Here is a 25,429-nt window from a genome sequence, read left to right as displayed (position 1 = left end):
GATTCGGCCTCCCCTTCCAGCTGTGCTGCTCCGCTCTCACCACCCACCCACATGGTGTCGCAGGCCGCAACGCCCAGACCAGGCACTACCATTGGAGAGCGGGGCTTTCCAGTCCTCCCGAACGAACGGCTTCCCAGAGAAGCCACTCCCTGTAACTGGAACGGGCTGAGCCTCGCCAGCGCTCTCCACACTGCCCCACCGAGGCTCGAAGCGACAGCGCTAGACGGGCGGAAGGCAGAATGACCAGGCAGAAGCGACCATCTTGTGACACCGTCAGTGGCTACCAGGTTTAATATTTATTATTTCCGTACGCAATTTCTATTCCACCTCCAAATCTGCAAAGATGCTATGACCTAAAACAGAACAATCAGTGAAAGAACGTAATACCGATTAAGCAACAGAGAGCTGTGGCGGAAGTAGAATACAGTAAGGCCTGGGAAAAGAAACCTTCATAGCTGGTGACTAAACCTGGCAGGGGAGCCCGGCGGCCCCACCTGGAAAGGCAGCGGCACAAGTAAGACGCCTTGCCCAAGCCATCACCTGCCCGCCTTCCGCAGGTGAAGCACTTGCTGCAGGCTGTCAGGCTGGTCCCACAGAAAGGGCTGTCAGATGCCTTTAAGAGCTTCAGTTCTTAAAAGCAGCAAGTCAAACTTCATGCAAAAACAAACTGGTAAGCAGTGACGATGAAGGCCAATCCACTGCAGGTCGCAGGAGACACCTGCCTGCTGTTCTTTGAACCTCCCGAACATCTTCACACACACGACACTGCCGTGATCTTAAATTGGATGTTGCTGTCCGGCATCAAGGTGCGGATAACTGAGGCAAGATCAGCGTCACCCCGAGAAGAGGCAGCTGATGGCCTGAGCCCATGAAATGGGCTTCTTGCTATGGAGATATCCAACAGGAGGACCAACTATAAAGCCCCACCCGCCAAGCCGGGAACCTGTTCGGCGGAAGTGCACCCCCATTCAGGACAGGCTGAAGCAATTTCCAGAGGTGTTTGCCACTATAAATCCATTTCTCTTTGACCACCAGAAAACTCTTTGGCACAACAAAAACAACAACAAGCAAACCATCTCCCACACCACACCTGCAACATTCTTGTGTTGTGTTGGCAGAAGATACTTAATGAACGACAACCAAAGAGTTCTTTAGTGAATCCTGGGGAACCGCACAGCAGGTCTGAAGAGCAAAGAACAACTGAACTGGGTGACAGCAAAAGGAGAGAATGAAATTCGGCAGGCAAGTCACAAAAAAAATAACCTGGCCAGAGAATCGACGGGCTTGTAACAAAGCCACCTGCACAAAGCACCACTATTGCCCCCGAGCAGGCAAGGCGTAGGATGCGGTGGGCGGCCAATGCCCGGTGATCTCCCCATGATACTGGAAAGACCCAAAGGAGGCCAGCAGCCAGACACACCTCCTTCCCTTGGGCCTGTCCGAAAACCCAACCGTCCAACTACAGCAATTTAAATGCAGTGGGTCCCTGCGGCTTTCAACCCATCAGGCAACGGCTGAGACTAGCCTGATAAAAGCTGCCTATGAGCTATGAGCAAGCATGTGCCCCTATCTAAGTCTTCCGACCTAACACCTCCCTGGAATGGCGCAAGATTTCCTCATCTCGAGAGCCAAGGCAAGGAAAACCGGGAGACTGGGACGCACCAAGAGCTTCCTTTGCGAGGCAAAACCAAGAAATGCACACAGCTTGTGCAAGTAGGACCAATGGACGCAGTGTCCTCCTCCTCTCCAGCCAGAAGCACAGCGAGCCCTGCCTGGTTTTAACCTCCTGCCTTGAGAACGTGCTACTCTGGCCTACGGTGAGAGCCCTTGAAGCGCAGGAGCAGCCCGTCACCCGCTGATTTCCGTTGCTCCACACGCTCTGCCCTCACCCCGAAGTCGTCTGAACGGGGGACTCTGCGCGCTTCAAGCCTCACATAAGCAGCAAAGTGGGACAAATTCTTATCAGAGCTTCTGGGCTGCGATGCATCCACACACGACTCATTTCAGCCTCAAGGGCCTGTGAGAAGAGTGGCCATGGATACGTCCTAGGAACAGTCTCCACCACTACTTTCTCGGACATCGAAACCAGAGCGAGTGTGGCATGACATGGGGCTGCCAGAGTTCCCTGCACCAACAGGGTTTCAGTGGCACCGCTGTGCGCGGCTGGAAACCGCATGGAAGGAATTTAGGACTGACTCCGGAAAGGTGCCAGGAAGCTTGAATGCTATTGGCTATGCTATGCGGTCGCTTTTGGAAGACAGGGAGAAAGCTCGCCCAATTCCTTCCTGAAACTGGAGCCTGGAGGCACCACAGGAAGGTGCCAGGTGCTATAACCAATGTGTCTTTTTTAAAGACTAGATATAAGACGGACAATCAAGGACCCCAGGAGTTTAAAACTACCAGAGTGTAGGGCAGGAAGCAGAAAATCCTAGAAGCCACAAACAAGCCACGTGGCAGGACAAGGGCTTCCTGTCTCCCTCCCCGGGCCCTTCTGCTGTCTCACTGGCACATCTTTCCAAGCAACCGACACTGAAAGCGTTTTCTTACCCACTATAAAATGAACATGTTCTAGCTCCCAAGTTCTCGGCCTATTTCATAGACCTTAGGAGCAGAATCCTGGAATGCTAGCTGATGATAACAATAGCAACACCGACCGCTTAATATTGCAATGAACTGCCTGGCATCTCCTACACAACACACACTCTGCCAGTACTTGAAAGGCTGTCACAAAGAGGAAGGCCAGGATCTCTTCTCAATCACCCCAGAGTGCAAGACACGGAATAACGGCCCCGAGTGGCCGGAAGCCAGGTTCTGGCTGGACATCAAGAAGAGCTTCCTGAGTGTAAGAGCAGTGCGACGATGGAACCAGGGACCTGGGGAGCAGGTGGGCTCTCCCACGCTGGAGGCATCCAAGACGCGACTGGACAGGCATCTGAGAAGGGTTTGAGTCCTGCGCTGAGCAGGGGCTTGGATCTGAGGGCCCTCCGGCCCCTCCCAACCCTCCTACTCTATGAGAAAGAGAAAAGCAGCAGGACTTCAGCACTGGTTGGAGTCCCTGGATGAGGCTGCCACCAGGAATCCTCTTGGGAAGGCTACAATTCCTCAGCAGCAGCTGAAGGCAAGTGCAGCCTCGAGCTATCCCAGTCCAGGGCAAGCGCAACCTCCTGTGACAGGGATGGAAATAATTATTTCCCAAGAAACAGTGCTCTGGACTGCTCAAACACAAGTGACTGTTTGCATATTCAGTCTCCTCTCCCTGAAACAAAGGCCTATTACTACAGTGGAAAAGGGGGCGCCCCGGTGCGAGGACACAGGCACACTTCAAAAGTCACATGGTGGCTTCTCGTTGCACAGCGTTTCAGTCCTGCCAAACCTGTCCCACCGCGGATCCTCCTCAGACAGTCCTCTGGATGGCTGAATCTGAAAGGAGAAATTACGTTTGGGAAGCCACTGAGCTGCACTCCCACTGGGCTGGAGAGAAACTGTAGGGGAGAAATCTTCTGCAGTTTTTACCCTCCTGCCTGGACCAAGCCAGACTCGGGGAACCAAAAAGTGCTCACCGAGGACTGGGGCATCACTGAACACCCAGAGGAGACCTGCAGGTGAGAGGCGACTCAGGGGGCTTCTGCACTCACAGCGGCCCCAGGCAGAAGCAATGCAGGTGTTCAGCCACTACAAACACCCCCTCAGCCAGCCGCCACACAGAAGCACTGCTGGAGCTGGTTCCAGTTTGTCGGAACTTGCCAAGCGACGTGGGCAGCTAGGCGGTGCTGGAGACGGAGCTCACGTCTGCGAGTCGCTCCCTTAAGCAAAGAGCCTGAGAGGCGTGGAGGAATCACGCAGCTCTTAGCTACCGGAAGCTGCCACCGGAAACATTCCAATCCCTCCTGGTATGTACAAGAGCCACGAAAGAATCCTAAGCACCTACTTGGAAGGACCTGCTGATGCCAACGATGGACTGCATCACATTGCTGTAATAACCCAGCAGGAACTCTCCTCCTGCCTCGGGAAGCTCGTTGGCGCTGAGATACACCTGGGAAGAGCGAAGCAAAGGCATGTATCTTCCCGCAACATCACCTGGAGCAAAGCTGGCAGCACGGAAGAGCCCCTCAAGTTTTCCCTCACCTGCTTTGCGTCCACGCCGGAGGAAATTTCATTGTCCTGCACCCAAGCGTACATCACGTAGTCATTGGTGTGCTTGAACGTGACCTGCAAGAGAGGCCCAAAGGCGGCAGGGAACTCAGCTTGGTTGCAAGGGGTGCCTGTTGCGGAGGTTTTACAGATACAGCAAGACTGTGGCTTGGACATGGCCACACGGTTAATACCACATCTTTGTAGCTTTTCCTTCAAGGAGTGTGGGGCAGTACCCTCGAGCCAGAGTGGAACTGTAAGATCCAAGATACCCGCTAAAGGGTCAAGGTATTACTCATTGGCTAGCTCTTTGAAGATTTCCAGAAAATGTGAATTTTCAGAAATTGGGCGTGTCACATGTGATTCTTATGCAAGCCAAGAGAATTCCAGGTCTAACCTTTGTTTTCAATAAGGTGAGCTGCATATTCTTTCCCCCACAAGAGAGTCAGACTGTTCGCTTAGTCACCCAACACCCTTTGCCTGTCCAGCCAGGCCCTGCCCCTCTCCATTCGACCACCTCTGGCCACAGAGAAGCTGCGCGGACAGCCTGGCCAAGCCCGGCCTGGCCCCACTCTGGCACCGCCTGGCACTCGGAGGGGAACCTGGCACTTTCCGTGACGGCAGCTGGCCCTCCCGCCAGCACAGTGATGTCCTCCAATTACCTTGTAGAGGCCGATCCAGTCCCAGGCACTGCTCGGGAACTCTGGAGCGGTGGAGTAGCTGACGGTGCCGTCTTCTTCGGCACTCCAGTTGCCCAAAGGCTGGAGCACGACTAACGGGACAGACACCAGCAGCTTCATCTGAAGGAAAGAAGTCCCCCTGGATTACCGCCTGAGCGGGCAGCTGGCCACAACCGCACTGCCTGCACTCCGAGGGACCACTTCACACCCAGGCCCAGAACACTCAGCAGGGTCCCAAGCACCGCTGTTCAAAAGGTGCCAGCCGGAAGAAGCCTTGGGCCTCCTCTGCCTGTGGCACTCTTCCAAAGGATCTAAGATTGCGTGTGATTTTCCTTTAAGGATGAAAAGCAAGTGTCAGTCAGGGAAGATGCTTGTGCTAATGCCAAAATTTGGGCTGTCAGGAGGCGTGGAAGGGGAGGCAGATGTTCCTGGTGCAAGGACCACCCTCCAAGATGCCATTCCTAAGATGTGAGGCTCCCTATGGGAATGGAGCTGCTACCTCCAGCTGAAAAGTCCCGGTGACAGGTTTGTGGTCGCTGATGCCGTAACCCATGTGGCTGACATAGCTGAGCAGAGACACCCCAACGGCCTGCTCCTCAGGTCCCGCTCCAGCCCCCGGGGGCTTCACCCTCCACAGGATCCGGTCTGTCCAGGCGGGCTTCCTTTTCTTCCCGCTGCGAAAGATAGCAGAGAGGAGGCGATCAGAACAGACCAGCTACTTCCGGGAAGCTGCCACTGGCAACAGTGATCCAAACAGGAAACAAAGAGGGGAAAACTCCCAGGTGCCAGTGAACAAACTGTGTTGCCCTTCCCATTGGGAGCTCAATGTGGATATTTAGTATAACCGTAAAAAATAAACATACAGCATTCTGCTTGGTTGCCACTCCAAAGCACAGGAGACAGCTGAAAACAAGAAAAAAGCTCTAGTCGTACAAATTCAACAACGGCTTTAGTAAAATTACATTTAAAACCATTCTATTGCCATATATGCATTTTTTAAACCCCTTTTCACTGGAACCTAAGACTTTGTTATCCCCCCTTTGCTTCCTATTTTATACTCGTGCATTCGCCCCTCGTTTGATTATTGGCAGTCATCAAAATCCATCTCAGAGAAATCAGTCACAAGCAGAGCAGATCTAGAAGGTAGCAGGGAAGGGAAAGGGTACCATAAACTAGCAGCAATCGAGTATTAATCTGACCATTCCAACTAGAGGCAGCTTTTCATTCCGACGGGAGTGTTATCAGTTCGCAAAAGCTCCCCGACTGCCAAGTGCGCAGGAGAAGGTTTCCCATAGTGACACGGGCGGTGCGTCTTGATATATTGATTATATCCATATCCCAGCTGTTTTCCTCCAAGGGACTCAAGGCACCTTACAGAAACCGCCTCCTCTCAACCCTATTGTCACAACAACCCCGGGAGGCGGGCAAGTCTCCCAGAAAGCGCTGTGGCCGAGTGGTGAACAGAGCGTGGGTCTCCCAGATCCCAGTCCAGCACTTTGGGGGCAGCACTGCTCCCCACTCCTGGGCTCACCAGCAAGAGCTGCCACTGATCTTCAGGGCACGGCCGTCACGCCCTCAAGAAGACAAGCAGGAGCAGCCTGGGCAGCCGGGCGGGCGAAGAGGTGTGCGAGGGAACGCCCCGTTGGATAACACCTGCCCTGGGACCCAGCCAGAGGCGCCCTCCCTCTTCTCACTTCTCTGGCCAGGCGGAGGAGGGCCACGCCACACGAGGCCCATCTCCGTCACGGCAGCGGAGCGGCCTGAGGGCTGCCAGACTGCTCAAAGGGTGGTCAGCAGCCTATGCCCCGTGGGAGCCAGACCTGGAAGGCCCTCCGTTCTGGGCTTCAAAGTTCCCCAACAAGCCCTGAGGGGCACAGGCAAGCTGGAAAGACTGGCGCCCGCCTCGCCGCCCCTCCTACTGCCCCCGTTAGCACTGTATGGGCACGCTCTCCATTGCACGCAGAGGCAGGGGGCTCCTTCCGTTCATTCCCACCATGCCAATTAACAGGTTAGGGCCCGTCTCTAGAGGGAAAGCCGGGCCAGGGCAACATTCTGGCTAGGAGAGAAAGAGAATCTATTAGCCTAAGCTTCTACAGATTTAGAAAGAAGTCCATTGGAGTCTCCTTACTTAAGCCAAAACAGTGTCTTCTGACCCCTGAAATACAAAGGTATGTTAGGTTGCGAAGTCGAGGGTTTCCTTCCCTCGTATCCAAAGGGGAGGGTGGGGCTCTTGGGGGAATGAGCACAGGTGCCGAAGGGAAGTGTCCCCACACCGAGCCAGAGACCAGCGCAGTCCCCAGAAGCACCTCCTGCTTTCCTCGTGGCTGCTGTGGGAGTCCAGCCCATTGCCTCGATTTCACCGGCACGGCCATCAGCGCAAGGCCAGCGGGGTAATCAGCCCGACTGTTGCTCAGGCGACCTCGATGGACGGGGCTCTTGGGCACTTACCTGGTGTCATATTCATTAGAGTACAGGTCAAACTTGTAGGTGGGCTTGAACTTCAGGGGCCCCTCCATGAATTCCTGAAGAAGGGTTTCCTTCTTCTTAGCCATGTTTAGCTGGATGATTAAAGACATGAACTGAACAGAAATGCAAACCAACTGGGCCAAACCCAAATGCCAGGAGCATTTTGGGGGAGTCTGAAGATCACCACACATTGGCTGCAAGGAGAGATTCACAGACTCCTCCCCAGACATTCCTTGCAGGGTGGGAATGAAGGACCACAGGAAGCCGCCTTCCTCTGTGGTGAGCCGGAGCAACTGGGACGGCCAAGTTCAGCGATCCGCCAAGGAGGGCAGGTCATAAAGCTGGCAAGGGTCGCCTCTGCATTTGGGAGTACAATGGAAGCATCCCCCAAAGCGCCATTGTGGGTGAGGAGAGCTAAGCTGAATGCAGAGGGGCGCGTCCATCTGGGAGGGCCATGAGGGGCAACAGGGCAGAAGGGCCTGATGGCAGCGAGGAGGGACGGGGCACCCGCATAGAAACAGAAGAATGGGACTTGGAGGCCGCACCTGGTCCTTTTCCCATAAGGGACTGAATCGGCTGCTGTTGATTGACTCTCGGATGAAATGCAGTCCATAGTCTTCAATCCGGAAGTTTAAGTCGCCAAACCAGAAGAGAATTCTTCAGGAAGGATGGTCAGGGTGTGGGTGGGAGGAAAAAACAGATTAAACTAAAACATTGACCTAGTGGAGCCGTGAATTCACATAGAGTCTCTCTGTGCTCTTTTCTTCACGGATGAGGTTTCGTCTCCTAGTGCTGAAAGGGGCATACTTAGGAGAGAAGCTGGGTTAGCTACCTGAGAATATTACAAAAATCATTATGAAATGATTTTCTGGGAAATAAGTTTATCCTTCGCAGGGCCCTGTGGAGGCCTGAATACAGTCGCGACCATAAAGCCCCATGACCTCTGCCAGGGTGGTCTTCCCACAGCTCCCACAGGGGCTCAAGGCTACCCAGCAGGGGACACCTAGAACTAGCAAAAAGAGCCGCCGGTGGCCAAGGGCTCCAGCCTGTGGACACTGCTCCGAGAAGCCAAGGCGGCAGGGGCGCCTTGGCGTGCTGCGGCTGGCACTCACTCGTGATCCAGGACTCCAGGCCCCTCTTCGCGTTCAAAATGCTGCATCTCCAGAATGCGCTCGAAGTCGTCCAGGCGCTGCTCGGCGTTCTCCATGTGGGCAGGCAAATGGCAGTTGAGGAAGCAGACAGTGTGCCCGTAGAAGGACAGGCGAAGGGTGACTCCTCCTTTGTTGCCCTGCAAGAGACCAGACAGGGGGCCGCTGGTAGAACAGCTCCCTCCATTATACCCCCCCAACAACAGCCCTGTGAGGTTGCCTGGGCTGAGACGGAGTAATTGGTGGGGAGCCACCCACTGAGCCTCATGGTCACACGGAGTCTAAAGCTCAGAACTCCCAGGAGCCTGGCCCTGCGCTCTCGCCACCGTGACGCGCCGGCTGCCGTTCTTTTCTTTTTCCTTGCACCTGGGCAGACAGCTCTCCGATTTAAAGTGCCAGACATGCCGAGTTGGGGGCCGAAAGCCACCAAGGCCCTGACAGGCACCCCAGAGGCTCACCCAGTATCCGAAGAGACCCGTGCGGGTGAACTGGCTCTGGACGTCCTGAATGAAGGGGAGGTGCTGCTGCTTTGCAAAGACCAGGAGGAGGAGGCCCTGCATCCGGATGGAAGACACCTGTGGGCAGAAGAGGCGAGCGCTGGCCCACGCTGGAAAAGGGGTGCCTCCAGGGTAAGGCACATTCCCCCCCCCCACTCCTCCCGGGCCAGCCAGTCAGGCCTCCCCAAGTCTCCAAACCCTGCCCTAAGGGGAGGCCATCCCTGTGCCTGGAAGAGGATCAACATTCAGGGGGCACATGCCGGACCCTGGGCCCAAGGAAGGGCAGCAATTCCATGCCCAGAGCAGCAGTGGAGGGACGCCAAGGTCCTGGCCAGCTACTGCTCCCTCTGCTCCTGATGGCAGCTGCATTCTAACAACGAGACCTCGTGACAAAACCGGATAGCTGAGTTCCGACTTCCACAGCCAGTGAAACAAAGGTGTTCCCAGGTGGTTTCTGCTCTGGGAAATTCCCAGAGAAAGGGAACAGCCACCGGGAATGCCTCCTTGTGTGCCCTTCAAGCACAGAAACAATTACCCAGAGCACACACAGCGAGTTGAGAAAACAGGGCCCAAGCCCAGCTCAGTGAAAAGCTGCCAAGAAACAGGCAGTTTCTCTTCCCTTTCTTGGAGAAATTCCGTGGACGAATTCAGGCCACCTGACACCTTTGAAAGAGCGAGCTGGGAGCTAAGAATCATCCATGGAAAACCAGCTGAGTACCTTGACATAGCCCAGAGGAGAGAGAACTGCCATGAAGAAACTGCTCCAAGGGTCATCAAAAGCCATGTCAGACAGGAAATTCACAATCTTGGAGTTCACCTCCTGTAAACTGAACACCGCAGAGTTATCCAAACAGTCCCGCAATGTATTTTGACAGAAGCAGCCTAGTGATGACAGGCGAAAACACGGGCGGCATCCAGCCCTCCACCAGCAGATGGATGGTAAAAAGGCGGCCATGGCAAGCAAGTCAAGCCCCGGCATCTGCACAGGTACGATGTTCAGGGAAAGCCTTCCAGAAATGCCCGGGCTTACACGGAGTGCGGCAGCACCGCCAGATCGCACAATTCTGTAAAGACCAGACTGTGCACGGCACAGCATCAGATTCCATCAGAGCACAATCTCTCTGCTGTGGCGGCTGCATTGCCAGGATGCCATTCCTGAGCAAAACTAGGCGAGCAACTGTGCAAAGAACACCCGCTGAATCAGCACCAAATCTTACTTCCCAGGTACGTACCCAATAACATACATGTCCATAGCCCGGTCCTGTGAGTTGAGCTGAAGTAAAGATGTGACATCAGGAGGGGGAGAAGCGGTCCCCACATTCCAGGTGACCAAGTGCAACCTTCAAGCACACAAAAAGGCAGCCCAGCTCAATGAGAGGCACATGAAAAACCAGCTGTGGGACAACCTGCACCCCACCCTTAGTCACAGAGACATCCACCCCCGCAAACACACACACATTTATCAGTAACCCTTCCCTAAACCACCAGTGCGCTGCGGGGGGCACCAGGCTGCAAAGGGCACCTGATCCCTTGGAGTTTCTCCTTCTGTTTCTTCTCACAGATCAGAAATGCCTCATCGAGCGTGCGAGAGACCTCCTCGTGAATCTCATCATCTGAACTGGCGTCCTCCACACACGCCATGAGCTGGGCCACTCGTTGCCGCAGCTGAACGCGCCCCGTGGAGCCGGAGCTGCTCACGCTGGCAGAGCGGCTGCGGGACGGAGGCACATTCTCCACATCCAGCAAGGAGACCGATAAGTCTTGCAGTTCCTCGTCAGTCTCCAGAGTTGCCATGTGGCCACCAGAAGAGCTGCACCCCCAACTTCAGGGGCCAGAAAAAGTCCTCTGCCAGCTCTCCCCCAGGACTCTGGCCCAGATCTCAAGGGGGCACAAACTAAGCCTGGCTCCCGACACAAGCTAAGCAGGGGAAAGGCAACAAATTTAGCAAAAGGCACCCTCCTGGCTGCTTGATAGCCCACAAATTAGGCTAAAAACATTCCGTTCTCAGTGGAATTCTGCTTAATGCCAATGAGGGCCAGAGGTTTAAGGAAATCTACTGCTAATTGAGCCCAATCACATGCTTGGCCCAACGGGTCAGAGAGGCATAATCTCTCCGCCTGAGCCTGACGCAGACAGCCAGGGGCCAAAGCGGACGAGTGACCCACTCAAAACACATTTAATAATACCGGGAGGTGTTTTGGGGTACGGAATTGTAACACAACAGACACAGTGATCTAGTTTACTGTCAGACAAGGAAAGGACCTTTCCATACTCTAAAAAAAAAGATATTCAGCAATGTTCTGAAGCACAAGAGAGGACCATGGCACCATAATGTGCCCCCACACAAGAAAAAAACACGCTGAGCTTCCAGGGGCTTTCATGTTTGAGCTTTCTGGAACCAGGATGGTCACTAACTGATCCTCGACAAACGCAGAAGCGAGCACCCACATGTCTTTCTGGGGAGTCCCAAAACTCGAGAAGCGAAAGACAGCCTCGCAAGCAACAGGCTCATGTCAGGACTGCTTAGCAATGGGTGCGACGGGCCAAGTAGAAATGACAACAACCTTGCAGTTAATCCAGGATGGAGCATGGCTTTCGTCTCAAGACCTGGCTGATTTGCACATTCCGTGGCCTGCAAAAGAAGCTGCTCTGGCCCTCTGCATCAGCCCTGGCGTCTTCTTTGCAAGGGGCAGAGACCTCCGGCAGGTTTGTGGAGGAAAGGAGGAAGATGCGCGGTCGAGGCGCAACTGGGGCGTGTTCTGCTGACAAATAAGTCAGCGGAAGACGCCGCCTTGATCCGTAGGCGCGACCCCCAGTCGAGCAGCCCTAGGGAAGCAGGGCTCCCTCACAAGGCAGTCGCGCTGCCTGGCGCCTTCGGGTTCCGGGGCGCCGGCCCGGGCAGGCTGCGCACACAGGACTTGACCTGTTGAATGCGCGGCTGTCTCCCGTCCCACGACAAGGAAGAGCGGGGGGGGGGATCGGCTTTCGTATTTCCCGCGGCGATTAACATTCCTCCCGCTGAGGCGGGATCCCCATGGCAGCCAGGAGAGCGCGTCCAGTCCCGCAGCGGGCGCGGGAGGAGGGGCTCGCCCGCGCCGCTGGCCCTGCGAGCGCGGCCCTCCCCGGCGCCCGCCCCTTGGCAGGCGCCCCCCCAGCAGCGTCCCTCGGAGCGGAAAGAACTCGGGGGGGAGGGGTGGGGTCAGGTGCTGCGCTCTGCATGTGCTCAGGGGCACTACGCACACCGCGGACCACGCGAGAGGGAAGGGCGCCGCCGGCGACGTCTCGCCGGCACCCGCAGCCCACCTGCGCGCGCGCACGGACGCCGCCCGCCCGGCCTCACCTGAAGGGCCTCCCCCGCGCCTCCGGCTCCATGGTCGCCTCCTCCAGCGCTGCCCGGGCCTGAGAAGGAGCCGGCCGCCGCCGAAGGCCGCTTCCTCGCCCGCGACCAAGCAGCTCGGCCCACGTGACCCGGGGCCAATCAGAACTCCTCCGCGGCCGAGGCCCGCCCCGCGGCTTCTGCGTGACGTCAACAACGCGGGACGAACCTAGAGCTACGCAGAGTGTAGAGGGGCACGTCCTTCGCGCGCGCAAGGCGATGCAGGCCCCCTCGGCAGGACTCTCCCCCCCCCCCGCCTGGCCTCCCTCGGGCGCAAGGGGCGCGGGGCCTCGGAAGGGGCCTGGCGCCTTGTCAGCGTTTGCGGCCACCAAGCGGGAGGGAGTGTTCCCTGCAAGCCGGGCTGCCTGCAGGGGGGTGGAATGGCCGAGCGGACGACACTGCAGGGTGGTTGTGAAGCGCTCGGGTTCGGCCCCCGGCAGGGCTGGCGGCTGCTGCTCAGCCGTGGGCGAGCCCAGCCCGTGGTATCAGTGCCTGGACGACACTGCGGGGTTCTTGTGAGCCCCTCAGCTCCCCGCCCGTCCGTAATTCCCCCCCCCCCCCAATTATCCTGCAGGGCTGTAGGGTCGCCCCCCTTGCTCAACCACGGCAGCGGCCTCCACCCTGCAATGCGGGGGCTTCTCGGAAAGAAAAAAAATCAAGCAAAATTCTTCTTGCAAAATTCAGCTTTTGTGTTCAGCTCCCCATCCTGAGAGACACAAGAATGCTCTCTCAAGAACCAGAGAGAGATGATCTACTCGGGCTCCGTGGGGACATGGCCCCCACTCAACATCTGGAGGGCAGCAGATGCAGAAGTACCGGGCTTGGCTCTGCAGCGTAGGTGGACTGAGGCCTGCAAGGGGGGCGGCCAGTACTGGGCTTGGGTCTCCATAGCTTGGCCCCGCGTAGCTTTGAGGTTTTGGGAAAAGGGTGCAAGAACGCCAGCAAGCCGACCGGATGGATTTTGGTGCTGGGCTACACCACAACGCCGTCGGAAATCCTAGCCCAGAAGCAAGGTGGGTGTGGGATCCTCCCATCTCAAGGACAGCAAGTCCAGCTCTGCTGATGCTGTTCCCCTTGACACGATTGCTGACACATATTTGGGGAGGGGGAGATGAGGAAGCCCCCCTTTTCTCACACTCCCAAAAATAAACACCAAGCCAGACTCTAGGATACTCTGTCTATGATTTTATTAGAGTTGTTTCCAATATGCCTGTATTGGAAGACTGGGAGACAAAAAAGGCACAAACTCACATTAAAGAAACAATGAGATAATCTAATCAATTCTACAAAGTGTATGCCGTAAAAAGGAATAGCACAAGGAAACCAATTAAAACCGGTCAGGGCATCCCTGCAGGGACCGGCAAAGGATGAGCCCAGAAGGCAAAAACATGCTGGGAAGGGGGCTTCTCTCCCCCCACCGGAGCTGCTGTTGATGGGAGACCCAAGCAGGGCAGCCCCGGAGGGAGCGTCTCAGTACTGTAAGCACCACTCTGACCCAGAAGCGAACAGGTTTGGGGGTTCTGGAACGCACCACACTATATCGTGCCCGTGCCACACCACCTGTCGGCATCACCCTGCTCTCCTCCTCCTCCCAGCAGGAACAGAGAGGTCAGTCCCGGGTGCCGCTGGGGAAGCAGAGGCTCCGTGGATGCCTCAGCAGCAGCTCCGGGCTTGGGGGCAGAATTCCAGATATACGTAAAGGACAGAACAAATAACACACAGACAGAAGTTAGTTGCACTTTGCCTGCTCTCACTGCTCAGGCAGGAAAGCTTTGTGTTTTGAGAAGCGCGCTCACAGCTCCATACTAGGCCTTTCTCATTATTCTCTCTTGCCCCTGAAAATGTCACCATCTGTTTCCATAGAGATATGGTGTTAACAGCTAGAAAGCCTCTCGGCGAAAACACAAATCCTTCTGCAGCAGAAGTGATATAACAGCAGCCTTGAAAACAGTAACACATTCAAGCGTAAGAATCCGCTTATGTTTTATTGACCCTCCCCAGAAAAAGTTCATTGTTTTAACTGCCAATTAAGCAGGGTTTTCTTCTCCCCCATCCCTGGAATTACTGGAAGATTAAACAGGCCTGCTTGTTCTGGGGGTAGTAATAAAGGAGTAACTCAAGCTACTCCTGGTCCCAAAGGACTTTGCCTCGATTGCTGGGGGTTCTCTCTCAACAGAAAAGGATCCATTCCTGCTTGATGAGGCTACTAAAACCCAAGTTCCCCTGCAAAACAACAAAAGAGAGCCTTCCAAGGTCATTCAGAAAGCATCTGCCCGGAGAGAGACAGCTACCAGGATAGAACAAGTTCACTTATTGCACTTGGACATCAGTAAGGCAAAAATAAACAAAATGATAGGATAACAAGGATAAACTGCCTCCCTTCAGGGGCAAAGCCACCTCCTGCTCCCAAAGCCAAGTTTCCGGTCTGTATTCCACCCTCAGGACAGGCTTGGCCCCTCTCCCCTTCCAGGAGGCAGTCCTGCCTTGAGAACGGCCACCTGCTTGGAGGGGGAGAGATGCGGAGTCCCTGCAGCCTGCGGCTTTGGAAGGTGCCACCCCACGGCTAGGCAGCCCCCGCCGCTCCCAGCAGTGTCCTCAGCCCCATCCTGCTCACTTGATTGTCTACAGCAGAGAACGGCTCCCAGGAGAGCCATGCCTGGCTTTTAGCAGCTCAGATGGGGAAGGTCCACCGGTCTAGCAGACACCCGCTGGACCTGCCGCTCTCAATGACCAAAGCAGCAACCCCCCCCACCCGTCCCCGTCCCCGTCCCCACCCAGGGCTGCCAGCCTTATTGCTCCAAAGCAGCCCGAACGCCCAACACAGCAGCACCTGAGCACAACAAAATGGAATACCCAAATCCCACCCGTGCCATTGTTTGGTGACCCGGCGAGAGCCCGTCCAGCGTAAAAAAACAAGGAGGCGGACTCTAAGGACTATGTCCGCTATGGTTCTAAGGGGTCAGTGCCGTCGCTCGCCGCAACCAGCACCCACAACCCCAGAAGCAGCAGTGCTCATCGGAGAAGGCGGGCCCCAAACTACACCGCCGGCTCGACAGCAAGGAAGCCAGGGGAGGAGCAGAGACCGCTGTGGTGCTCCAAGCACAGTGCAAGAGCAGCAGCACCGGGCTCGGGACCCTGCCCACCTGCCCACCGCCGTCACTCAGAGTGCCAAAGGATCGCCCCGGCATGAGAACAGCGGTCTGTGTACCCTAATACTGAGTTCCCCTCTCCACAAACAGACAAAAAGTGAGGAGCTGGAGAGAACAAAGGCAGCAGTTTATCCCAGTGTTTAAAAGGGGAAAATAGATAGATATAGACACATATGAAACCTAAATCACCACATCACAAAACTAGTTCAGCTAAAACTGCCACTTGGAAACCAAAGAGTCAGGTGGGAGGGTCCGGACACTCTTTGGGGAAGGTGGCAGAGCCGCAGATGCCACGTCCCGGAGGAGCCGCTGCCTGCCCAGGTGCCAAGCAGAGCGCTCAGGACTGTCTATTTGCTCACAATATTGGGGGCAACTAGAGTTAGCGAGGGGAGGCTGGAAGTAGCCTGCTGACTCGGAGAGAGGAGGACGTGATCCAGAGATGGTCCACTGGGCGGGAGGGTGGAGCTCCTGGGCCTTCCTGCTGGCTGGTTTGCAAGCTGCAGAGGAGGAAAGGAGATGGACGCACACATGGCATCTGGGTTACTTAGACGGGCCGGGAAAGCAGCGCCCAGCGCCCCCCTGGCAGCACTGCTGGGCATGAACCAAGATAGCAACAGCAGGGAGTGGGGAATGGTCGTGGGTCCCTTCGGGGCAAAAGGTGCTCTCGCTGTCCCGGCCCTCAGTCAGTCCCCAGCATCCTAGAATAGTCAGCTTGGAAGGGGCCTGTGCGGCCATCGCAACCAGCTCCCCGCTCAGTGCCCTCAATGCAGGACCACTAGGGAAGGCACCCTGACAGGGAGCTGTCCAGCCGCCTCTTGAAGGTCCCCCGTGTGAGAGTGCCCACCGGCTCCCTGTCAAACCGCTTTTCCTGATGGCTAGCCAGAGTCTGGCTTCCTGTAACTTAAGCCCAGTATCCTGCACTCTTGAGTGGAATCACGTGGCCTAAAGGGCCAAGCTCTCTTCTCAGAGGCACTGATCCTGCAGTCCAGCCCACAAAGAACGGCCACAGCCATCGTTACCACGGGTGCTTAATGTCCGAGACAATTCTGAGGCCAGGCTGGACGGGAGGGACTACGTACCGTGCACAAAGAGGGATCCATGCTAGTCATCTGCAGCTGATGTTCCTTTCAAGGGATCCTTCTCTCTCATCTGCAACAAGAAAAGCAACCTCTGGTCTCCTGCTCAGTGGGGCCAGGGAGCAACACCGCCAGTGTATCAGTACCAACCAGGCAGAAAAGGGCAGATTTCACAAAGCAAGAGACAATTTAGAGACTGCAAAAATTCAGCCAAAGAGACTCGCTGATCATGATCCACCAGAAGTAGTTTGGTGAGAAAAGCAAGCTAGAAGAAGATGGAGATTAAATGATAACCATGCACTACAAGAAGCTATTTTGAAGAAGTGTGAAAAGGTTCAGAAGGCTTTTTAGACTTAATAATACGAGGGATCTCTCCATGACAACAATATGGGAAGCTAGTAAACCTTGTATGTAAGGAAATATAATGGCTATAGCCTCGAAGAAGAAAAGAGAAAAGAACAAACTATGAAATTACTTGAAAGAATTCAAATGTTGGCAAAACATTGTTAAATAAATCAATTGTAATTGAGCTTAAACAACTGAGAAATCAATTTGACATGCCCGAAACAGAAGCAGCTAAGATTTCTAGCACAGAAGCATTTTGAACACACAAGCAAGTCGGGTCCCCAACAAGCAGAAGGCCCAAGGAGCTCCTCACGCCCCACCCCCGCATGGCTGCCCTCCAGTAGCCCATCGGACAGCCGGGAGAGGAGGACCACGCACTCACCTCATCCAGCTGCCTCTTAGTCTCATCCTCCATCCTGCGAATGTCCTCCATCGTCAGGTCGACCCATTTATCAAGCCAGCAGAAAAGCTGCCGGTGGAAATTCGTAAACAGCCGCCTCTCTTGCTGCAAAAGAAGGAACGACTCGGGACTCAGGCGGGTGGGCCATGGGCCCACTCCCAAGAGGCCTGTTCCAGCACTCAGGCCCCCCCATCAGTGCCCGTCTTGCCTGAGGGCTGGCACGCCTGCCTACGAACCGCAAGCAGGAGACGGGCCCATCAGCCCTCCGGTCCTACCGCTGTGGCTTAGCCAGCCCCGGAAGGAGAACGGGGCCTCCCCAGGCAGAGGGGACAAGGGGCAGCCCTCCCACCCAGCCAGGGCTGCGAGGCACCGCCGTGGAGGCAGGCAGCCGCGGGCTGCAGCACCTCACCCCCCGGGCCCACCTAAGCACTGCTGCCAATGAGGAACGGGCCGCCGCCCAAGGTGCCTCCTCCTCACCTTCTGTATAAAGTTCTCAACTTTGTTCTGCAGGCCCCACCACTTGAATTTGACCGTGACCAGCTTGTAGGCACACATGTACGGGCAGCTGGCCTGCTTGCCCAGCTCCTTCTGCAAGCGGGACAGAGGACCCCTCAGGGAGGAACCGGCGGGACAGAGCGCCAGCGCCGCTTCCCCCCACATGCCTCCCACCCCTAGGAGAACCTCCCCGCCCGGCTCAGCAGGGCTGGCTGTCGGGGCTGGGCAGCGCAGGCCCCCCTCGGCTCTGCCGCGAGGGCTCACTCTCACGAGGTTCCAGCCCCACCAAGTGCTGGGACGGAAGCGCACCGTCTGCACAACACTGCCTCCCTCCCTGCTGCAATTCCGTGGCGCTCCCGCCCAGCGCGAGATGCACACGGAGGGCCTCCCAGCCGCCAGAGGGGCCAGGCTACCCACCTTCCAGTTGGGGCCCAGGGGGCCGCGGCCCGTCTTGACTGACTTAAACTTTGCCGGGTCTTCCTCTGGCTTGTAATCCTGCGGAGATGGAAGAGGAAGGAGGCTGCCATGAGGGACGCGCCTGGAACCTCGCCTTTCCCGCAAGAGCGGATCAGGAAAGGGAGACCCCAGACGCGCCCGAGGGCCTCACCCCGGTCTCAGGAGCCGCCGCCGCCACTCAGGGCAGGCACCCGTTCGCCCCACACCCCGGCCTCACCCTGCTCCTCCACGGAGCATCCGCCTTCCTCGCAGCACCTTCTGCGGCAGCCTGAGCAGCCAGGCTTGCACCGGTCCAGCAAGTGCCGGGGGCGGCCAGCCCAAGCAGCCACGTGGCCACTGCCTGGGCTGGGAGCAGAGTGGACAGGCCCTGTTCCATAGAGCCTTGCCGGACTGGCCATGCCCAGACCCCTCCCCAGAGGATGCAGGCTGAGAGGGCAAGTCCTCCTTCCTTTCTCTCTGCACATGGACAGAGACTAAGGCCATGTCCCGCCAAGGGGCCATTTGTGGCTCAGCCCAAGCCCCAGCTCGTCCAGCGGGAGACTGCTCTGTGGGGAGCGCAGCCTCTCTCCAGCCAACCAAGCCCGCCCAGCCAGCCCTCCCCCCATTCCCACTGGGACCCGAGACAGCCCTGGCCCTGAAGCCCCCCCACCCTCCCCCCGGCCTCACCCTTGCTATCACTTGGCTCCGGTCCGCAATGTCGATATAAATGGCTTCAACGTTCTTCCATTCATTGGGGTCCAATTTATGAACCTACAAGCGGGAAAAGGGGCAGAACTCATTCCATGGCTGAGGGCCCCTAGCTCCCCAACCTCCAGCCTTTCGACTTCTATTCTGAACTGCTAAACCACCATGGAGCTTCCTGGAGCAGCAAATACAGAGAAAGAATTCAACTTGTCTGAAAACACACTAGAAGTAGTAGCAGAAAATGGGTTTATTTGAAAAACAGCAAGGAAAAATATTGGCAGGAGGAGCTGGTGGCAACTCAAGAAAACGAATGCTCTGCCTCCGCCTCGAGGCAAACCCTCAGGGCAGATGGCAGGGCACCTCCCGAAAAGCACACAAGGCCCTGGAAGAGGCACGGGAGGCTGCACCTGGCCAGAACCTGCAGGCCCCGGCTTCTCGGGATGGTCCAACGGCAACCGGCTTGCTGCTCCCTTCAGAGGAAAGCTCCGCAGCCCCATTCCCACCGCCGGGGTGGAGCAAGGAAGACGTGGCCAGATTCCCCCTCGCCAGCAGCCGCGTCCCCCTTTGTGCCGGCGCAGGAGCCCCGCAGCAGCAGCTTTCCTCACGGAAGCCGCCAGGACCCTCCGCTGCAGAAGCGGAAGGGTGTTCCTTGCAAGTGGTTCCTGCTAGAGAATGCCCCCGGCCCTCCTTGGAGACCCCCTATGGCCCCGAGGAGGGCTGCCAGCCGAGGACACTCACGTTCTCCTGCGTGCCCAGGTCCGCCTTGTGCCAGGTCTCAATCTTGATCAAAAAGTCGTCCTTCATGTACTCGTTCTGGCAGAGGGAGAAGCTCTCTTTACACAGAGAAGCACCCCTGGGAGCCTTCCCGGGGGTCCTGGGGGGGAGGCGGGGCAGCAGCCCCTTGCCCCCCATGACCTGGCCAGGAGGCACCTGGAGCATGGGCACCCCTCCCCTTGGGAGCTCTGCCCATGTGCCGGTGTCGCCAGGCGCCTCGCGCAGCAGGGGGAGCCTGGGCCGACGGGGCACCGCCAGCAGCCCCCTCCCCGCAGGGCCTTCCAACCAACCCAGGTATGTGAACACAGGTTGTGCGCTCGCTCGCTCCCTCTCTCACACACACACACACTTCCAAGGTGGTGGCAGAAAGCCAAACTTACTGTAATAACTGCTCCAGAAGCCCGGGGCATGCAGGGGGAAAGCAGAGCTTCAGTCAGAGTGCGTACAATCCGGACACACCGCAGTGACGCCCCCGGTGACCGAGGCCACAGAGAGGGCCAGCTGAGGGCCTCAGTGGCCTGTGATCTGCCAGCCCGGTGACCGGCCCCCCGCTCCCTGCCCCACGCTGAAGGGCACGACCCAACCCACCCTCTGCTGAAGCTGCTGCAGCCCTTTGGGCTTGGGCCTCAGGCTGCACAGTCCAGAGGGGGCCCCCTGGGAAGCGGGCCCAAGGCCTCCATGGAAGAGGGCCCTGCTCTCTTCCCCACTGCCCCCAGCAGTGCGCCCTCCAGCCCCGACCCACTGAGGGGAGCGGTGCCCTTTACCGCTCCCGGGGCGAGCACCCAGGCCCACTGGGCCCTGCTGGCCCAAAGCCGGCATGCGTGCTTCTCTGGCCGGGGCCGTGCAGGCTGCTGGGGAGGAGAAGGCCCACCCCAGGAGCCCTGCAGCAGCTCTGCAAGCAGCCTTGAGTTAGGCGAGCAGCTGCTGGTCCCCAAGGCCCCCCGGCTGGATGGGAAGGGGGAGCACGCCTGGCCGGGCTGCGGCCGTTTGCCAGGCTCCCCAGTCCCGCAGCAGGGCTCGGCCAGGGGGCGGGGGGCCCACGCAGGGTGCTGCAGCCTCCTTGCAGTAACCGGACCCAGCCCTCCGATCGATAGGCTACGCTTCCAGTAACCAGAAGCTCCGGGGAGCCGGGTTCAATTATTCATGAGCCAAGAAGCCGGAGGAGATCCGGTGTCAGCCCGCCAGCCCCAGCCTGCACCTCCAGCCTTGCCATCCCAGGAGCGAGGAGCGGGACGAGGCTGAAGCTTCAGAGTGACTTCGGGTGGGCGCTAAAGGCAGTGACTTCTGTCACGTTCAAGTCACCTGTTCAGATTGGGACAGGTGTGGGGGGAGGGGAGTCTGCCACCCATGTTTCTCCATGGAAACACCTGGAAATTCACCGTGGTCATAAGTTGCTGGAGCCTCTCCTTGACATGTGGCCTCCGGGCCACCTTCAGTATTATTATTATTATTATTATTATTATTATTATTATTATTATTAGAACATTTCTATGCCGCCCCTTGCCAAAGCCTCGGGGTGGCTTACAACACAATAAAATACAATACAATACAAAAATAACAATATAAAATTAAAATTAATATTATAAAATAAATAAGAAATATAAACGATATAAAGAAGTTATAAAAGAAAAGAAAGGAAAAGAAAAAGTAGGGCTCCCCAAGGCAAAGATGTGGGACCAGAGGCCCAGAGAGCCGACTGCTCAGCAGTGGACGGGACAGCAGGGCACCCTGAGGCCGGTCCCCCACCCAGGCCAAGTCAGAGCTGAGGGACCTCCCGAAGAGCCGCCTGGCAGGCTGGAGTCGCCCGGCTGGAGACAAAAGCCCGCGCAGGCTTTGTGCAAGGAGGCCGAAGGAGGACCTCCTGCGCGGGCACAGAGCGGCTGCGGCCCCAGAGGCCTCCTCGGGAGAGAGCTGCCCGCCTGCCAGCATCTCCTCAGCTGCCATGGGGGCCAACTCCGGTCACAGGACACCACTGGGAAGAGCCCCCCACACCTGGCCCTGCCCCCCACGGCACACGCTTCAGCTGTCAGCCGCCCCCAACTCGCCACCAGTACTCACCCGTCCGACAAAACGGGTACGCGTTCCATGCCTTCTCATGGATGTTGAGCGCCCCCTCGGGAGCCAGCATTTTCACAAAGGGGGGGACTTTGCTGCAGGGGCGGAGAAGAAGAGAGCGGCCATTCGCCGGCTTCTGGCGCAAGACACAGCTCCGAAGGCGGGCCGCTCGTGTGTGCCTCCTGGCCAGCAGGACGGTGAGGCCCAGCATCTCCGCACCACTGCTTCGTCTCCCACCAGCTGCAGCAGCTGGCGAGCACGTGCAGACTGCCCCCGGTCCTGCCCCTGCCATCCCTGAGCCGAAAGGATTAAGCCCTTCATGGTCAACCCAAGTTCCGAGGCAGAGGCCCTGGAAACTCTCCCCGAGTCCGGCTGGAAGGCCTAGCAGGGAAGTGCCGGTGGCGGCAGCAGCAGCTCAGGGCCAGCAGCACGCAATGGCTCCCCAGAATGGGGCTGCCAGTCAAGGTCACGCCGGGAGCCATGAGAGCACGTAGGAAGCCCCGAGAGGGAAGCCCTGGGGGCCTCTCTGTTTGCTTGGCACCGGGTTCAAAGAGCTGACAATCCCTTTCTAACAGTTGGAGGGGATGCTATCCCCACATCCAGAAGATCCTCCCCGAATTGTGACCCATGCGACCTCTGCTTAGGGGACTCTGCCACAGGCCAGGAGGGCTGGCCTCTCTGGGTGCGCCAAGCAGCCAGCAAATCCACGGGTGGAACAAATCCATGGCGCTTTTGCCCACCCAGCCGAGAACTCTGCATAGCTCCGTGAGAAAAAGCCGGAAGAAACCTTGGGAATGAGACCAGGAAGGTTTCCAAATGGAGGATGATGGCATCTCCTCGGTGGCATCCTAAGGATGCCGCATTGATGGCACATCTAAAGCCCGGGAGCTTCCCCAAGCCACCTGAAGTGGGTCACTCGCTCCAGCCAGGGCTGAACAGTGAAGGCATGTGCCCCCTTCCTCCAGCCTGCTCCACCCTCCTGCTCTCTCTTCCAAGCCCCGTTGAAGGCACAGGCAGAGCCAAGCGGGCAGCCCCAAGCAAGGCCTCTGCAGGCCGGCCTGGATCCACCCGGCAGACTGCTCAGCCCCACCCCCCGGGCCCCTCCCCGCCACGCACCTTTGCAGGTGGTAGATCTTGTGCGTGTACTGCCCCCGCTCCCCATCGCGCTCATAGGGCTCGTTCACCAGGACCTCCACCCCTTCACCACCTCCAGTCTCGTTCTTGCTGGCTTCGGCCACTGAGTACAGCTGCCCCACCTGATACTGGAAGAGAGACGAGACACAGCCAAACATTACAGCAGAACCAGGGAACAGGGAGCAGCCGATGAGGCCTGATGGGCCCCGCAGCTTCCCAGCCTGCTGCCCCCTCCACAAGGCCAGGCCCAGGCCCGGGCCCCTGCCAGGCACTGTGGAAAGTCTGCCCGGGGAGGAAGGGCTCTGCCGGGCAGCAGAAAGAGAAAGTGCTGGGAGGGGCCAAGTGGCTTTGCTCGCTGGGGGGCAGGTGCCCTGAGGTTGCGGAAGACGGCGGCACCCAGAGTGGCGCGCTCAGCCATCGCTCCCTCGGCTGCCAGCATGCGCTCCCGCACTAAGAGGATCAGGCGGCCATTCGGCCATGCTCACCCCTTAATCTGTCCTGTTATTTCTGATCCTCTAATCCCATTGGGACAAGGAAGGAGGCCCAGATAAACCAGTGTGTTAAATAAGAGCCGATCCCAGGGAATCCTCCAGGGAAAGTGCCCTGGGCGCCGTCCACAGGATGAGGGCAGATCGCCTCCTCCTCCTGAAAAACGAGGCTTGATGCAGGTGCTCGGCTCACCCGAGGAGCTGCCTGCCCTCTGGCCCCTCGCATGCTGCCCGAGCACACCTTCTGAGGCCATGCCTGCACCCCCAACTCCCAGGCCAGGCGCCACATGCCAGGCAACGGGAGGAGAGGCGAATGTGGTTTCCACCTCCCCTTTTTTCCTCTCGAGAAAGCCACTCATTTCCTGGGAGCAGCTGAGAAACGCAGAACCTCCATCCCATATGTAAGGGGGTGGGAAGGATGTTAGTGCCGTAGAGGAAGAACAGCTGAGCACACCCACGTGTCCTGCGGTATGGGAGGGACTTTCATCCATGCCTAAAGCCCCTCTGAATGTTCAGCCTGCCCTCCCACCCTGCAGCCACCCGGTTTTCCTCCTTGTGGCCCTCACAAGGGCCCCCACAGAGCGGAAAGCGGCCACCCACAAGCCCCCGCAGCACCTGCATTTTTGCAGCAGCCATGCAGCAGCCTTAGCAAGGCAGCCTGGCTCTAACACTCTCTCTGCAGGAGTCGCCACGAACAGGACCCCATCGCGGCAGGCAAGGGGCATTTATTTTCCCAAGTGCCGGGACATCTGCACAGCCCCCCTGCTGTGTGGCCTGGCATAAAAGCCAGCAATGCATGGGAGGGCCAGGCAGAAAGGGAGCGAGGCGCTCCCCCTCAAGCCATGAAAGGGGCTCACGGGGCGGGAGATCGCTGTCAGCCTCCCTGTGCTCGAAGGCCTCCGGAGGCGGCTTCATGGGGACATGCAGGATGGGCCCACGAGGGAAGGTGCCTTCTCCAGAGTGGCACCCCAGCCGTGCTTCTCAGAGCCAGGTCAAAACTTGGTCATTTGCCCAGACACTCCAGTGTGGTCACTCTGAGTCATGCCCTTTGTCCTGCGCTTAGGATCCGCTAGGATGGCGGACACCCAGCCGCCCTCAGTCACTACACTCATCAGTAGTTGCATCGGTCTTGCCCCAAAAACAGCTCCTTAAACACCGGATTTACTGATGCAGTTTTTGTGGACTACAGTAACCTTTATGCAATGCTCTTTGTTTCTTTGCCATTTTTACACTCGGCCACCAGAGGAAAGGCTGTGCAGCGGGGGCACGAGTTCCCCAAGCAGCCTCGGGGAGGCAGGCAGCAGAGGGCAATTCCGGAGCGACTGCTCCCGTATGCGCTGCTCTTTCACGTCCCCCCGTTCGGTCTTCCACTGTGGAAGCTCAAGACTGCACACTCCGCTGCTACTTCCTCCCCAAGGGCAGGGGAGCAGGACAAGAGGGCGCCCTGCAACTGCATTTCATCTCTGAAAATCCGGGGGCCTGTTTTGCATTCTCCTAGAAGGGTGGTGTTGGTTGTGTGCGCACAGATGCAGTGTCAGCATGCAGTGGGGACTATCGGAGGGAGAACGGGACTCCATCCTTAGGAAACAGGTGTTCCTTACAAGACAGGCAAGTGTGCTGAATGGTCAGGCACAGCCACAGCAGCCACATCACTGCACGACAGTTGAGCTGCAAAGGTAGAACTCTTTTGTCAGCAACTTACTCCCAGTAATTCAAACAAATACCCCGAACAAAGATGACAGTCCAGAGAAAGCTTAATTGAATGAAGGCTAGCCTGGGAGGAGGCTGTGCCAAAAGGCCCAGCGTGAACTCAAGAAGGGTGTGACACGCAGGGATGGTGCTTATCAGTGATGTGGGAAGGAGGCTCGGCCCTAGGAGGAAAGTCCAGGACCTGGCTGAACGTCCCCAGGGATCGCTTGAAGCGCTGGCAACAGGTTTTCTGCCCATGCTCCTGAGCACCCACTCCTGTCCTTATGAAAAATCTGCTAGCAGGAAGGGATGGGCTGGTCTGTGAGCTCTTATAGCAGCTTCTTAATCTAGGTCCTCCACACGGGCAGGGGCCTCCCTTTTTTCTG

At 57.4% G+C, this 25,429-nt stretch overlaps 2 protein-coding genes across 5 annotated transcripts; both read right to left on the bottom strand.

Moving 5' to 3' along the window:
• Positions 1–260: 260 nt before the first annotated feature.
• Positions 261–12,361, bottom strand: INPP5K (inositol polyphosphate-5-phosphatase K). Of its 3 annotated transcripts, XM_044430562.1 has the most exons (13): positions 12,263–12,361; positions 10,155–10,262; positions 9,641–9,749; positions 8,884–9,000; positions 8,390–8,565; positions 7,823–7,934; positions 7,260–7,369; positions 6,940–6,966; positions 5,311–5,485; positions 4,794–4,931; positions 4,126–4,209; positions 3,929–4,033; positions 261–3,420 (listed from the first exon to the last, which is right to left on the bottom strand). In XM_044430562.1, exons 1-13 carry the CDS (start codon positions 12,292–12,294, stop codon positions 3,322–3,324), a joined length of 1,392 nt encoding a protein of 463 aa, XP_044286497.1. In that variant the 5' UTR covers positions 12,295–12,361; the 3' UTR covers positions 261–3,321. The 3 variants fall into 3 exon arrangements, with proteins under 3 accessions (XP_044286497.1, XP_044286498.1, XP_044286499.1); XM_044430563.1 differs by lacking the exon at positions 6,940–6,966; XM_044430564.1 differs by lacking the exon at positions 10,155–10,262 and having other exon boundaries at positions 12,263–12,359.
• A 1,107-nt stretch (positions 12,362–13,468) lies between these two features.
• Positions 13,469–23,140, bottom strand: PITPNA (phosphatidylinositol transfer protein alpha). 2 transcript variants are annotated; one of them, XM_044430597.1, is made up of 10 exons: positions 22,849–23,129; positions 21,736–21,827; positions 20,058–20,065; positions 19,642–19,716; positions 18,886–18,969; positions 18,181–18,258; positions 17,746–17,856; positions 17,251–17,373; positions 16,527–16,596; positions 13,469–15,944 (listed from the first exon to the last, which is right to left on the bottom strand). In XM_044430597.1, the coding sequence occupies exons 1-9, from the start codon at positions 23,022–23,024 to the stop codon at positions 16,549–16,551; spliced, it is 795 nt and encodes a 264-aa protein (XP_044286532.1). In that variant the 5' UTR covers positions 23,025–23,129; the 3' UTR covers positions 13,469–15,944; positions 16,527–16,548. The 2 variants fall into 2 exon arrangements, with proteins under 2 accessions (XP_044286532.1, XP_044286531.1); XM_044430596.1 differs by lacking the exons at positions 13,469–15,944; positions 16,527–16,596 and having other exon boundaries at positions 16,603–17,373; positions 22,849–23,140.
• Positions 23,141–25,429: the final 2,289 nt, after the last annotated feature.

The sequence above is a fragment of the Varanus komodoensis genome, unplaced genomic scaffold, assembly GCF_004798865.1.
Source record: "Varanus komodoensis strain SLA01 unplaced genomic scaffold, ASM479886v1 scaffold20_3, whole genome shotgun sequence".
NCBI lineage: Eukaryota > Metazoa > Chordata > Lepidosauria > Squamata > Varanidae > Varanus > Varanus komodoensis.
The sequence above is the reverse complement of the archived record's forward strand: the minus strand, read 5'-3'. Positions and strand labels throughout refer to the sequence as shown.

Excerpts from the sequence above, each read along its gene's own strand:
- INPP5K (XM_044430562.1), bottom strand. The coding sequence starts at position 12,294 with ATGGAGCCGGAGGCGCGGGGGAGGCCCTTCAG. Across the intron at positions 5,486-6,939 it reads AAGACACTGTTTTGGCTTAA|CGGGAAGAAAAGGAAGCCCG; the intron begins GTAAGGAGACTC and ends TATCTTTCGCAG. Across the intron at positions 4,034-4,125 it reads CCGGCGTGGACGCAAAGCAG|GTGTATCTCAGCGCCAACGA; the intron begins GTGAGGGAAAAC and ends CGCTCTTCCCAG.
- PITPNA (XM_044430596.1), bottom strand. The coding sequence starts at position 23,024 with ATGTTTGGCTGTGTCTCGTCTCTCTTCCAGTATCAGGTGGGGCAGCTG. Across the intron at positions 21,828-22,848 it reads AAGATCTACCACCTGCAAAG|CAAAGTCCCCCCCTTTGTGA; the intron begins GTGCGTGGCGGG and ends CCGCCCCTGCAG. Across the intron at positions 17,857-18,180 it reads CCCTGGGCCCCAACTGGAAG|AAGGAGCTGGGCAAGCAGGC; the intron begins GTGGGTAGCCTG and ends TCCCGCTTGCAG.